The sequence below is a fragment of the Centrocercus urophasianus genome, unplaced genomic scaffold (assembly GCF_019232065.1).
Source record: "Centrocercus urophasianus isolate 14NV4802_14NV808 unplaced genomic scaffold, USGS_Curo_1.0 seq_550, whole genome shotgun sequence".
Lineage (NCBI taxonomy): Eukaryota > Metazoa > Chordata > Aves > Galliformes > Phasianidae > Centrocercus > Centrocercus urophasianus.
Genome location: NW_024885145.1, coordinates 2,029 through 16,113, shown reverse-complemented (window position 1 = coordinate 16,113; position 14,085 = coordinate 2,029). Strand labels below are relative to the sequence as shown.

The 14,085-nt window shown below is 63.8% G+C and overlaps 1 protein-coding gene across 3 annotated transcripts in view; it reads right to left on the bottom strand.

Annotated features, from left to right (window-relative positions):
• Positions 1–13,792, bottom strand: part of LOC122169601 (microtubule-actin cross-linking factor 1-like) — a 68,558-nt gene extending 54,766 nt beyond the window's left edge. For 2 of the 3 annotated variants that reach the window (XM_042835887.1, XM_042835890.1), the window contains exon 1: positions 13,658–13,792. In XM_042835887.1, coding sequence (XP_042691821.1) covers positions 13,658–13,751 — 94 coding nt within the window. In that variant the 5' untranslated portion in view covers positions 13,752–13,792. Of the gene's footprint in view, positions 1–6,429; positions 6,534–13,657 lie in introns of those variants that run through there. The other variant, XM_042835888.1, reaches the window with a different exon arrangement.
• Positions 13,793–14,085: the final 293 nt, after the last annotated feature.

The window sequence follows — 14,085 nt, the reverse complement described above, 5'->3', positions numbered from 1 at the left end:
CCACAGCTCCGCATCACATCTCCACACGCACACGAGGCACTCCGGAACGTAATCTGCTCAGCTCCGCATGACTGCACCCCTGCAGCCCCGGCAGCGCCGCGCGGCTCCGGAGCGGCTCGGCCGGGTTCCGGGGCTCCCGGAGGAGCTCGGCGCAGCGGCCTCAAGACGGCGTTAAACGCGGCCGCAGACAGACGCCGAGCGGCTGCAAGCACGGGCACGGCCCGGCGGGCGCAGAGCTCGCTCCACCCCGCCCTCGGCGCCGGAGCCATGGGAGAGGGAGCCCAGAACAAAGATGACGTTTCTTCTGATCTGGGCTGCTCAAAACAAGGCGGGACGGGCAGCCGCGGCTCCCGGCTCCTCCCGGCGCTGCCTCCGCTTTGAACGTCGCACCGCTACAGGTGAATCAGCGGCTGCTGCCTGTGCGGGCACAGCCTGCGCTCCGAACGTGCAGCGCTTCCTTCTCGCTTCCGTCAGCCTCACGTGGCCCCGCGCCGTGCCGAAGGACGGGGCTGAGAAACGCCTCAGGGCGAGCGGGAATCCCCCGGAGCGGCACCGCCCGCAGCCGGCAGCTCCGTGAGCTCCGGTGGGTGCCCGCAGAGCGAGGCCCCCGTGGGATGGGGAACGGCTTTAAACTTAAAGGGAGGCGATTCAAGGGAGATGTGGGGGGAAATCCTTTCCCCACAGGGCGGGGGGTCGCTGGGCCGCCCCTCCCTGCAGCTGCCCGTGGCTGCGGATGGGCGCTGGGCAGCCCGTGCTGGGTGAGCGGCCCTTGGGTCAGAACCGGCTGATCTTTAGGGCCCCTTCCAACCCACCGTTCCGTGATGTGACTCCACGAGCTGTGTGTGCAGCTAACAGAAGGCTTTCCTCGGCCCGGGGCTGCCCAGCGCCAGGCCATGACCGCGTCCTCCAACCCACAGCCGCACGGACGGAGCACCGCGAGTCAATGTTTAACCACGGCACAGGGCTCCACTCCGCCAAAGGTCAGCGGGACGCAGCAAGGCAGCGGCAGAGATAAGGGGGAAGCTTCCAGCCCCGCCATCAGCAGCAAAATCTGAGCTCCAAGGAACTCGGAAAAGGAAGTGTTGATGATAAGAGCGAGATGTTCCCCTTTCCAGCAGACGTCTGGGCACCAAAGCCATAATCGCAGCTTAAAAAAAGACTTCCCTTCCCAACATGGGCTGCCGGGACGACAGCGCACAGGGAACGGCCGTGGCAGCGCAGGGCAGTGATGGAGGCACGGCTGAAGCAAACGTCGCTCCTGCTGGCGCTCATTCTGCAAAGCAAACAGCAGAGCTGGACTGCCACCTGCTCACGGCTTAATCATTCCCCAGGAGCGAGGCTCGCCATTAACCCTTGGGTTGGGGCCTCATGCCCAGGGCCCCACGGAGCTGAAATGACTCAGGAGTGGAACATTTTCCTCTGTATCCATGGTGAGCTGCGCCCAGCTTCCCGCAGCCCCTCACCCAGAGCAGGAACAGGAGCAGCCAGCACCACGCACAGCCTGGCCTGTCCTTTGTGGGTAGTTTTTGGTGTCCCAGATCCAGCAGCTTCCCACAAGGGCTGACAAGCTGCCAGCACCATGTCTCCACAGCCTTGAGCACAGCACACTCCCCTCCAGGGGACCCCAAAACAATGTGGGGAACGCCCTCCAGAGACAGCTGTGACAGAGCCCAGCAGGGACAACACAGGCGGTGCGGGCTGGACGCACACAGAGCAGCACTCCATGCACACGGGTAGGGTGGCATCTCCTGCAGAACCAATCCGACTCAGCACAGCACAAAGCCAAGCACTGTGGCACAGGGGATGCTGGGGACGCTCAGTCCCATCGCTCCTTCCTTTGCATTAACAACCTCCATCCGCCCGCCTCCTGCCAGCACCCCCGGCAGGCTGCTGGGGCCGTTGGCTTTCTGCTGACACAGAGCTTCGGGCATTATTTCATCGCTTCCCACTTCTGAGTGGCCTCCCCTGGTGTGTCATCGGGCGCTGGCAGCCGGCCGTGCCGCATGTGCTCACTGCACAGCACCGCGAATCCTGCGGGGCCTCCGAGCACAGCCGCATGCAGGAGATGGGTTTGGTGCTGGGCGAGGTGTGAGGACGGGGACAGGGTGTGCAGAGGGGAGCGGCGGCCTCCAGGAGCCATGCACAGCCGGCCCGGCCGCACGCCCACGGCACGCACGCGTTTGCCCGCCTTCCCAGAGGCCTGTGCCGACACGGCGGGGTGGCAGCGTTCCCAGCATGGGGGAGGACGAGGAAGCCGATGCCATCTCCAGGTCCCTCCCTTAGCCCTGCGGCCACGGGGACAGCACACCTCCGCGGAGCCGAGCCGCCGTCGGGTAAACAGCAGCTCCCGAATTCCCAGCACGCCCCGCTGTCACCTCGGCGTGAAAACAAGCCCACGGCGCAGCTCCGAACCGGCACTGCACGGCATCCTGCACTGCTGTGCTGCAGGGCTGGAGCTGTGCCCGGGATGGACAGACAGACAGCCCCAGTAGGACGGACAAACGCCGACACGACGCAGCCAGCCCCAGCAGAGCTCGGGGCCGCTCAAGGCCAAGCTCTGCACTTCCCACAGCAGCTTAGGAAGCAGGAAAGCCGGCGGGGGGGAGAGGCTGGCTGAGTCAAAACCCTTTTTCTGCCGGCTAACAAAAGGCCTGGTGTCTCTGCAAACAGCCTTGTTATTCTAACTCGAGCTGAAGGCCTCTTGGCAGCAGAGGAAATAGGAAAACGTTGGGCGAGTGGGATCTATCCACGCTTTGTCCGAGGCGTGCAGGCCAGCCGTGTGTTTACACAGGGCACGGCCCACGCACGGCCCCTCCGGCCCCACAGCCCTCCCAGCGACAGCCACGCGTCACAGCACAGAGAAGTGGGGAACTGCAGGCAGGAGGTCGGGTCACCACGTCACCCCAAACCACCAGGCTGCCCCGGGCACAGGGCCTGGAACTCGGGATATGGGGCGAGCAGAGCTCCATCTGAAAATCGAGGTCAAAGAGAGCCCAGCGACGGATTCTCTCGCTTTCCCCTATAAATAGAGGGCAGGCAGACAACCTCCAGCCCTGATCTCATTAGATCTCCCAACTAAGCAGCGTGAAACCTGATTAGCACCGAGGGGGTGGGTGGGCACACGGCAATGCCAGCACGGCGTGGCTGCACAGGACAGCCAGAGCCCCCGTCCCACGGAGCCGCCCACAGCAGAGCCCTGCTGTGCCGTGGAGCCGCAGGATGTTGTTGGAGCCGCTTCCCAGAGGAAGGCCAACAACCCGCGGTGCACGCGGGCAGGATGGGGACGAGCTCGGGGTGCATCCGCTCCGTGCGGCGCAGGCAGCCGGCTGGGGCTGCACGCAGAAATGGCCCCAGTGCAGCTGCTGTGCCAGATCCTCACCGGACCAGAGAGGAATTCAGGATTAGAGGAACAGCGGCGGGGGCCTGACACCTCTGTTCCCTGCTCTCCCACGGAGAAATTTAATCCCCGTTAAAGAATACGTGAAATAATGCAGTCGCTATCGTTTCTTGAGCGGCTCTGTTAAAGCACAGCACCGCAGGCAGCTGCCAGCTCCCATCGGCCCAGCCCCCCCCCGTGATGCTCTTAACAGGGCCGGTGGGACCCATCCGCAGCACGCAGCACCTGCGGCCCTCCGAGGTGCGGGTGGGAATGCCGTTTGCTCCCAGGATGCCCTCAGCACCCCGGAGCAGCCCCAGCCCGCCCGGCCTCCGCCCTGAGTGCAGATGGCGGCCTGGATCTCTTATCAGAGCCGGCCACCTTGAGCCCGGGGAAGCCATCACATGATGGGACAAAAGCAAACGGCGACGGGGGGACAAGCCGCAGGCAGGGCTCACTCCATTCCCACACCTCCCCTGGGCTGCCACGCTGCGCCCAAGAAACACTGAAACGCTCCTCTTTCACAGCAGAAACCCACCGGGTCGGCCTGAGCACCGCTTCCCAGGACAGCAGCAGTGCCCGGCGTTGGCATTCACAGGGACGGATGGGTGCAGCCCTTCCAGCGGCTGCTGGAGACTCCTTTCCACACTCCAGCGCCCGCCCGCCCTTCGACTTCGGGGTTTGAGCACAGTTGGGACGCGTGGAGTGTATCCGAACTGCAGCCATAACAGGTGACATCAATGGCCCAGGACATCACTGTGCAAAGGCAGCCAGCAATAACCTGGCAGTTCAGCTCAGCTGCAGCACTGCTACGCTGTGGGACCACAGTTCCCAGTGCCCGGTGTGCTGTGTGTGTGGGGTCGGGCACTGGCAGGAGCTCCAGCAGCAGAGACTGAAGGATGCAGAGCACTTCTGCTCCCTCGCAGGCCACTGCGAGCGACTCTGGCAGCAGCAGCCCTGCAGACAGAGGCCACGCACACACCTGGGAGGCTGCAGGGACAAGCAGAGGTCCACGCGAGGATGCTTTGCCACAGGGAAAATCTGAGCCCGGCTCCCTCAGGGAAAGCACGTGGCAATGACAAGGTCAGATGCAGCGTGGAGATTAGCCTGAGTGCACAGAGAAGGCCAAAAAGATGCTGGATTTTATCTGGCTTCCAAGTAAACAACAAACTTCTGAGAAAGCGAAACCGGCTGCCGTCACACCACCATGGATAAAATTAACCCAGCAATAAATTTGTAATCAAATGGGCTTCCTGAGCCGAGCCCAGGGCTCTCGTCACCTTGGGGCCGTGACAGTCTGCTGCCCCAGGAAACCCGAGACAGGAAGCTTCCAGGGACGACCTACATTATCTCCTGCGCTCCCAAAACGACCCACAGCCCCACAGCAGCTGAGGAGAACCCCACTGCCCTCCCATCCAGCACCCTAAACCCAGGGGAAGCGGAGCTGAGGGCAGCACCCCAAGGGCTGGGGCGGGGGGGTCAGGTCCCCAGCACTCTGCAGGACAGCATCCTTTGTCCCCAGCACAAGGCTGGGAGCTGGCAGCACCACGCAGGCGGCCATGGGGGGGGGGAGGAGGGGGCGGGAGCCCGCTGGGACTTGGCACTGCTGCTGGCACCGCGCCGGGGGTCAGGGGACTGTACTTGCACACAGCCATTTACATATGAAACGGCTCCAGCTCCAATATCCGCTGCTGCCTCCACCTCCCTGGGGAGATGAATAGAGATGGGGGGAGATGGGAAAAGAAACCAAGCTGGCAATAAACCCTCGCTTCCCAGCAGCTTTGTGCAGCCCCGCTGCTCTGCTCGAGGGGAGCCTGGCCGGGCTGAGAGAGCACACTGAGCTCTGGCAAACACCAAGCATCACCACCGCGGGCACAACGCGGCCATCTCCCAGCAGCAGAGCCCGGCGCTAACAGCAGCAGGCGGCTGCAACAAAGGCAGCGCCGCTTCCCCGCTCGGATGGTGCGGAGGAGCCCGGAGGACGCCGGCAGCTCCCCGGCCCGCACACAAAGGGGTCCCTCCCCACTCCCGGCCTCTCCAGCAGAGGGGCAGCTCCCGGCACACCGCGGCGATGTCACACTCCTCACACGTTGATCCTCGGTGCCAGCTGCAGCAGCGCTGGAACCATTTATGATGGACACCGCAGCAGCGTAAGAAAGTGAATTGTATTACCCCCGGACACGATAACTCATGGCAGCTGTCAGGCACGGATTAACCCCTTGCAGCAGCCCCGCTGGGTGGGGAGACGGGCAGCCGGCCGGGGAACAACTCCCTTGGCTCCCTGCTAAATTAAACATGGGATTGATTCACCTCCTCGTGCAGCAGGATCGGCTGGTGCAGCCCAGCCGTACCCGGGGAGGGCTGCAAAGGGACGAGTCAACGCGGGGCCGTTCAGTGACAGGTGACGGCATCCCGGACGCTTCCTCCTTTCCCCAGCGCGGCGCCATTCGTTCGGCAGCGGATCCCAATATCTGCGTGCGGGTGTGCGAGGGGCTGGGAGCCCCCAGAGCAAAACGTGGGAATGGAAAACGAAAAAAGGAAAAAAAAAATAGAAAAAAAGCAAGGCACGTCCCCACCCTTAGAGCCCGTAAAAGCCGCATCCTTAGAGCCCGTCAAAAGGAGCCGATCACAGGGCAGAAAGGCAGCAGGAAGGGCTGCGTCACCAGCACACAGCGCGGTGCTCAAGGTGGAAGAGCTGCAGCGAGAGCAGAGCCACCGAGTGCCACCGCCCCACAGCACAGACACTTTGCTTATTGTTATTTGCAAGCCAGCTTGCCTTTCCCCTGCTCCTCGCAGGGCTGGGCTGCCCGGAGCCGCTCGCTTTGTGCCCAGATACGCCCCCAAATACCCAAAGAAAAGACAAAACAGGGAAGTGGAACGGAGCCACGGAAGCACGGCCTCTCCCAAGCGCTCCCCCAGCAGAGCCAGCCATCCCTCCACGTCCCGGGGGTCATGGTTTCCCTCCAGATCCCACCACGAGGGCAGCTCTCCCGGGTCACAAGGGGGACCCGGCTCAGCCCCACACACCGCCCCACAGCCCTGGACGGCCGTACCTCTCAGGGTGCCGATGCCGCCCAGGAACCTCCTGTATTCATTCGAGTCCATTGTGCCGCCGGAGGCCCCGCGGCTCAGCAGGACGCACGGGGCTGGCGGCGTCCCGCAGCGCAGGGCTCGCCCCACCACCGCTGCCCTTTGGCCACCGCAGCCCAGCCCTGCGCTTCCTGATCTGAGGACCGCACCGAGACCTGCCCTGGATGAGGCCACCCCTCCCTTCTTGCAAATGAGCCGCACGCCCGGCCCCCACCACCTGCCCCGGCCGGGGGTCGCGGGATCGGGTGTCCTGTAGGTATTTCAGGCTGCGAACGGGGAGGTGGGGCAAAACCCCAAAAGCTGTGAGGACTGCAGGCAAATCAACGGGAAAGGGACGTGCATTCAGTGCATCATGACACTCGGGGTGCTGCAAGACCCCACAGCACACCTCGTGCCCCAGCTCTGCATGCACCCCCTGGAGCCGCGTGCCACCCACGATGCCGTTGCAGAACCCATAAGGAGAGCGCTTGTTTTGTTTCATAGGATCTGTTGGCAGCAGGAACCACCCCAGTGTGATGCAGGGGAAGGTGCCCACACACAGCGCCCGACCCACGGCGAGGGGCTGCACCAGGAGCAGCGCTGCCCAAGGAGTTGAGCAAGACCCACTGCACAGCCCTCCACGGAGATCCTACGGATGCAGCACCCCTGGGTGCTCGCACCACCCGCGGCCCCACGCAGAACCCCGGCACGGCCCTGCAGCGAGCAGCCCTGTGCGGATCCACGCTGCCCACACACACCCAGAACCGGTTGGCCCAGCTGGGACCGCTGCAGGCAGACGCACGTCGGGTGCAGCACTTTCCTACCAGAACCCCGAAAGCCAGCTGGCGCTTCTGATCCCAACAGCTGCTGATCCACCAACCCAACAGCCAAAATTGCTCCCGAAACTCCAACGGGAAGTGCGGCTGGGCAGACGGAGGGTTTGGGTTGCAGCACGGCCCTGCACACCCAGGGCACGGTGACACCGGGTTCGGGTGCTGCAGCCTGGAAGGATGAACCGACCCGCAGCTGTGGGGATGGAGCCGACTCGTTAATTCTGCTGAGGGGAAGCAGAGCTGAGCGCTGATGAGCGGCCGCGTGGAACAGCACGCAGACGGCCGGGAGCAAATCCAGCAGCTCCGCAGCACAGCGCTGCGCACAGCCCGGGACCCCGGCTGCTGTTGGGCTGCATGAGGAGCAGAATGAAGTTGCTGCAAGAAGCCGAGCTGTCACCACTATAAATAGCACAATGGAATTTTCCTCTGGAAAAAAATAGGAGGAAAAAAAAAAAACCAAAGAATCCCAAAAAGCTGCTTCTTGCTGACAATGGGGCTGTAAGAAGGGAAGTGGGAACACGGGGACGGAAAGCAGAGGCACAGCCACCAGCAGAGCTGTGCTGCCGGCGTGGGGACAGCAAGCACTGAGCCACCATCCCTCCATCACCGCTCTGCTCAGCGGTGGCCTCGCACTACAGGGGGAACAAAGCCCAGGGATTGGGTGCAGAGCAGCTGCTGAGCATCCAGCTGTATTCACTTCTGTCCTTTCCCGAGAAAGGGGAGAGGTGGGATGGCATCAGGCTGGTCACCCAACACAGCTCCAGCAAACCCCAAACCAGGGGCACAGCACACGACACCGCAGTCGCCGCAGCCTTTGCTCCAGCTCCCACCGCTGCCTGCAGAGCTGTCACCTTCACTTTGTCGCTTTGTCCCTCTGGGCAGTACAGGCAAGAAGTGCCACGGATGCACTCAGCCCCGCCACCTGAACCCTGGCCTCACGGGGTGCTTTGGGGAGGAACAGAGCTCCCCTCCTCCCGCCCCGATGGGGTTAAGGCAGCGTGGGTCTGACGCCGGACCGCTCCCCAGCATCCCGGCTCCTCTCCCCTCAGGAACGCCAGGAATGCCCGGCCTGCAGAGCGCTGCAGCTGGCCGGAGCCGTGCGGCCATGGGGACAGGGCATGGAGGGAGCTCACAGCCCCGGCCCGAGGAATCCCAACCGCCCCAGCACAACAACTGCCTCGCAGCCGGAATCACAGGCATCCCGAGCAGCCATGGGGTGAGATGTCTGCACGTGCAGCGCATGGAGCTGCCTGCAAGGAGGGCGGTGCAGGGACGGCCACGTGCTCCCACGGCGCTGCCTGGGGGTGTTGGCATCATGGCTCGGCCTGCACAAATGGGAGCTGCTCCTCCAGAGGACTCTCGTAGCAAAGCTGCCCAAGGTCAGCCCTGCACAGCAGCCACACGTCTGGCCTCCTGCACAGAGAGCAGAAGCACTCCTGGAGCTGCAGTTTTCTGCAGGGACCTTTTGCCGGTTTCAGTGGAAGATAAACAAAAACAAACCAATAACAGAAGTTGCCCCTCTGGCTGACCTGGAGCGTGGCACAGGGGTGGGATGCAGAGTGCTGGGAGTTTGCCCTCCTGCCCCCACAGACAAACAGGTCCAGGGTCCTTGCCCCAGGAAAGCAGAGCAGGGGATAAGCACAGGGAGGCTGCAGAGCTGTGCCAGCACTGCTTGGAAATGCTGCTTCATCAGCTGCCATCTTCCAGACCTGAGCTGAAGAGAGGAAAAACACGGCATAGGGAGAATGGGGTGTGCGCAGGGACATCAGTGGGACCATTACCAGGGGCAGAGCACACAGTGCTCACTGCAGGGCAGCCAACGGGAAATGAGAAATGGGAAAGAGGCAGCTGGGCTTCATTTGGGGAGAAACAACCCGAAGGCTCAAATCATCACAGAGCCCCAGCCAGCAGCCCAGATTCTACGCATCCAGATTACTGATAAACAGCAGAAATTATGGGGCAGATGGAATTCCTGGAGCTGCAGCACTGCCTCTGCAGGGACACAGCACACGTGAGCCCCCTGTCCCACACCACACAGCGGCACTGGGCCCGATTCCCTTTCAGCACCTCTCTGACAGCAGGGGGGTCCCAGCCCATCCTCTGCCACAGATGCTGGGAACATCTCATAACACACCCGAGGTCTCACCTCACCCCCCCCCGCAGCCAGACACCCAATGCCCGCAGCCCCTTGCCCACGGGAAGCCTGTGCTGCAGATCCCCCACACTGCATGGGATCCATCCGCACACACAAAACCCCACAACCCGGCTTGGAACGATGCTGCCCCAGCTCAGTAACACAAACATCCTCTGTGCCTTTGGGAGCAAGCACAGCTCGGCAGGGTTCCCCCGACCCAGAGCCGCCTGCGTGTCCCTGAGCCCTGGCTGCATGCCCAGTCCCCCAGACAAGCGAGGGCAGAGCTGAGACATCAGTTCTGGGCTTTCAGTGAGGAAGGAAGGAAGGAGAGGGAGGAGCTGGAGGCAGCACGCAGCAGGGATGCTGTGAGCGGGGATGCTGCAAGGCTGGCTGCTGGGGACATGGGACAAGGACACACAGCACAGTGCTGGGCAAAGGACTGGGTGCCCGTGGGGACAGCAGAGAGCAGCGCCCCGAGCAGCTCACAGAGCCACGGCAGCTCCCTGCCCCTCACCCACCAGCACCCAACACAGCTCCTCTGTGCCCGGAGCGCCCCGGGGTCGGCAGCCCGGTGGGACGAGCTGCGCTGTGTTTCACGTGGAGCCCACAGGGCAGGTCGGTGTGGCTGTGCCAGGTCGGGACGTGCAGCGCAGGTGATGGCGGCGATCAGCCCTGTCATTACAGCACCGCTCCCCGTGCCGGGCGTTTCGTCACCGCGCTGTCATCGCACCCACCGCCCCTCCTCGCCCTGCAGCACCGCTTGCCTCATCCTCCACTCCTCCATGGAAAACACAGCTGGGACTCAGCCCCGGCACGGAGCTCGGGGAGGTGAGGTGAGCCCACAGCCCTGCGGTGCCACCCGGCTCTGCCGCCGCTCCCCACTGAGCGGCACTCGGTGCACAGCTCCTTCCTGAGGATGCGATGGATTCAAGCTGACAGCGTCGGCTCAACCCCACACAACCAGAGCTGACTCGGTGCTGGAGGTCACAGATCACACCCGGGGCTCCCAGATCAGAGCAGAGCCCATGGGAGCTCCTGCAGGAACAGGAGAAATTGCGAACTGCAGTCCCCGGCAGTCCAGGGTTTGTTTTAGGTGCCTATAAGGGGATTCATCACCCTTGGTATTCAAACAATGCCGTCAGAACACTTCCAGGAATCAGCAAGAAGAAAAAAAAAATCCCTTTTATATGCTCCCCTCCGGGAGGTCGGAGCGCTCCAATGCTGAACTGAACTCAGCGACACAAAGGAGCGCAGGATGGGGCTGGCGGGCACCCAGCAGCTGGGCAGCAGCTCGGCGTCCCCATGGCAGGGAAGGAGAGGGCCGTGGCACAGCCCCACACAGCGCCGTGCCACCTAAGGAAGGAACAAAGAGGCCCCGCCGGCGGCTCCTGGGCCGCCCCAACCCACTGCTGAAATGAGATCAAAGCTCTCCGGCTCCAGGTACCACCAGCACTGCCTCTGTGCCAGCGGTGACCGCAGCTCTGCCGCCCACAGCGCCCGGCGCTTTGCTCTCTGAAGCACGTCGGCATTTTCCTGGAAGATGGCAGAGAGGAGCAGCACCGCTCAGCACGGCGCCCGCAGCCACGGCCCCACGCAGGTGGAGCAGCTCCAGAGGCCTCACCGCGTCCCACAGAGACGATGACGGCACCGCGAAGGCAGCAGAACGCCAGGCAGGCGAGGCAGGGCGCGTCCCGCCATGGGGAACACAGCGGCTGCAGCCCCTGCTGTCCCCCCACAGCCCCGAGCGAAGCACTGCTGCACAACACACCGGAGGCCCACAGGTCCGGCCCATGCACTGCGTCACCTTCTGGCCCCCAGCTCCCCCTGTACCGGAGATGCCGCCGCTTCACTCTGCCTCCCAAAAGCAGAGCCGCTGGCCGGGGGCATCCATGCCACTTAAATTGTGCCGAGTCCTGTGCAGGGGGCAGCTCCTGAGAGGATGAGGAAGAAGCATTTCCTTCCATAGCACTGCCCGGCCCCGCCGGCTGCACAGCCCTCATGCAGCTCACACTCATCATCGCTGAGGAATGATGTTTATCTTTGCAGGAAGGAATGGTAACGGCAGCTCAACGGCCACAGCTGCCACCCTTTTGCCTTCAAAGCTGCACACCGGCCCAGCAGGGCACAGGTGAGACCCAGAGACACCATCCAGCTGCCTCCCTCAGTGCAGAAGATCAGTGGGGAAAAGGAGCTCCAGCCATACAAGCAAGGCTCCAAGGAGCCCCAGCAGATCTGTACCATGGTTCTCCCCTGCAATGCACAACGACTCCTTCAGCCCAATGTTATCCCCTCCCTAACAACAGGTCAGGCAGATGCAGTGACACCCATCCCCTGCTGTCCCAACCCCAATGCACCACAGCGAAGGGAGAGAAAGCAGGGAGGGTGAGGAGATGGAGTGGGAAATGACTGAGAGATGGACGTGCTGACACTACAGCTCCGAAGTTCTACCCATAACCCCCCAAAACATGAATTATCTTGAAGGAAGGATTTCACCAGGATTGACTAGTTAATGTTCAAGCACTCTAAGCACAGTAATGCAACACCTTGTGCACCTGGGCAAACTGCCCATGTGGTGTGGGGGCACGCTCTGGCAGTGATTTCCTGCAGGGCAAAGCATGGGGCCGGGACGTGTGATGGGAGCAGGGCTCAGCCCCATGCTGGGTACTCACAGGCAGACCCTCCTCCCTGCTCAGAGCCCTCCATGTCCACTGCAGCAGCACCTCCCAGGGGACAGAGCCATCCCCAAAGGCTCCACCGCTGCTCCCAGTGCCATGTTGGGAGCACGTGGCTGCACGTCCCAGCATGTGCACGGCATCACCGCCCAGCAATGAGGCAACGGGGCCGGGACCGCACCGAGCCCCTGGGCGCAGCCCCACTGGGGTGCACTCGGATGCTCAGCCACCGGCTTCCAGGTCCACAGAGGTCCCCGTGCCCCCAGGGGAAGGTGAAGGCCACCAACTCAATCTGTGCACACACTGAGGGCTGCAATCAGTGCACTTCCCAGCCCTGCAGCCCACACATCCCTGTTCCCACTCCCGCCCCGGATCGGGGTGCAGCTGGACGCTCAGCCCCACGCGGCGCCCACGGCTCCGAGCGGCGCAGTCCGGCAGCAGAGCTGCAGAACACCTACCTGCCAGCCCAGTCACGCTCAGCATTTCAGCTGCCTACACCAGGAGGCTGATAAAGAAAGCAATCACGGGGATGTGCCATCTGCTTAACCCCTGCTCTGCAGCTACAGAACAGATCCGCAGCCAGGAAACGGGCACGCACCACAGCGGGACCCATTGGTCCGGCTACAGGCAGAGGCCCCACTGCTCATTTTAACTGTAAAGGCCATTTTTTACTAAGCAGCTCCATGCAGAAAGCTGCTCCCCACATTTCCGGGAGCTCACACCACAGCTCCCGGCCCAGGCAGCACCAAGCGCCCACCTGCCCCTGTGCCCGAGGCCCATTCCTGAAGGATGAGGTGGGGGAAGGGACGAGCCGGGAGAAAACCTGAGTCCCAGCAGGACAAGCAGAGCCCCGCAGTGGGGATGAGGCAGCATCCAGCAGCCCAGCAACCTCACGGATCACCACTATACAGCTCTCACAGCAACGGCGGGACGTCCTGGGAAAGGAGGGAAGCTGGGAAGGGAAAGAAGGCACAGGAAAGCCTCAGTCCCTGAGAAACACTCATTTCCCCTACGCTGAATGCAACCCGTGACCAAACTCAGGGCCAGCCCGGCAGCGCGGCCACCCCCAGCCGGGTATTTCCAGCCGGCCCGGCACGCCGCGGACGAGGGCAGGGGCACCGCGATTTCGTCTTCTTTCGGCACTGAGAAAAGCGATGCGGTGCGGAGGGGCAGAGAACGGCCGCGTTACGCAGCGCCGGCACCGAACAGAACCGCCCGCGAGCGTCGGAGGGCACGTTGGGCACCGCGGGGTCACATCGCCCTCCCGAGCCCCGCGGTTCAGCAGAACGGACCCGGGTACAGAGAAACGGTAACGGGGCGGGCAACGCGCGGCCCCCGGGGATCGCCGCCCCCGGCAGAACCGCGCGCTCACCGCGCACCGCCCGCGCGACACGCGGCACCCCGGGACACCGCACCGCCGTGTGGGGCCGTTGGAAGCCCACCCGGGGCGCGGAGCCGCGGGGACGTTCGCTCGCCCCGACCGCAGAACCGGAGCACCGCGGCCCCGCAACCGGGAGCCGAGGACAGCCCGGAGCGGCGCCGGGCCCGGCGGGCCGCCCGCGGAGCGCCGTACCTTTGTAGCGCTCCAGCACATCTTCGTAGGCCTGCACGAACTCCTTCTCCTGACTGCGGTCGGCCGGGAGCAACCCCGGCACGTACCCGGCCATGGCGGCCTTTGTGCCGGCGGCCTCCGAGCAGCGCCCGGCGCGGCGGTCAGCGCCGATCTGCGCGGCCCCGCTTCCGCCCCGCGCCACCGCCCCGCGCCGCCCACGGCCACGCCCACCCGCCTCGAGGTCACGCCCACCCGCCTCTAGGCCACGCCTCCCTCAGACGACGCCCACTGATTGGCCCCGCCCGTCTCTGGCCCCGCCCAACCGACGGCGGCACCGGGAGCACCGCGCCCTCTGGCGGTAGCGCTGTGTCGGCACCTCCCGGGGGCGGCGCTCGGCCCGGTGCGTCCTACCGCCCCCCGCACGCCCAGAGCCCCGCTCGCAGCGCAAC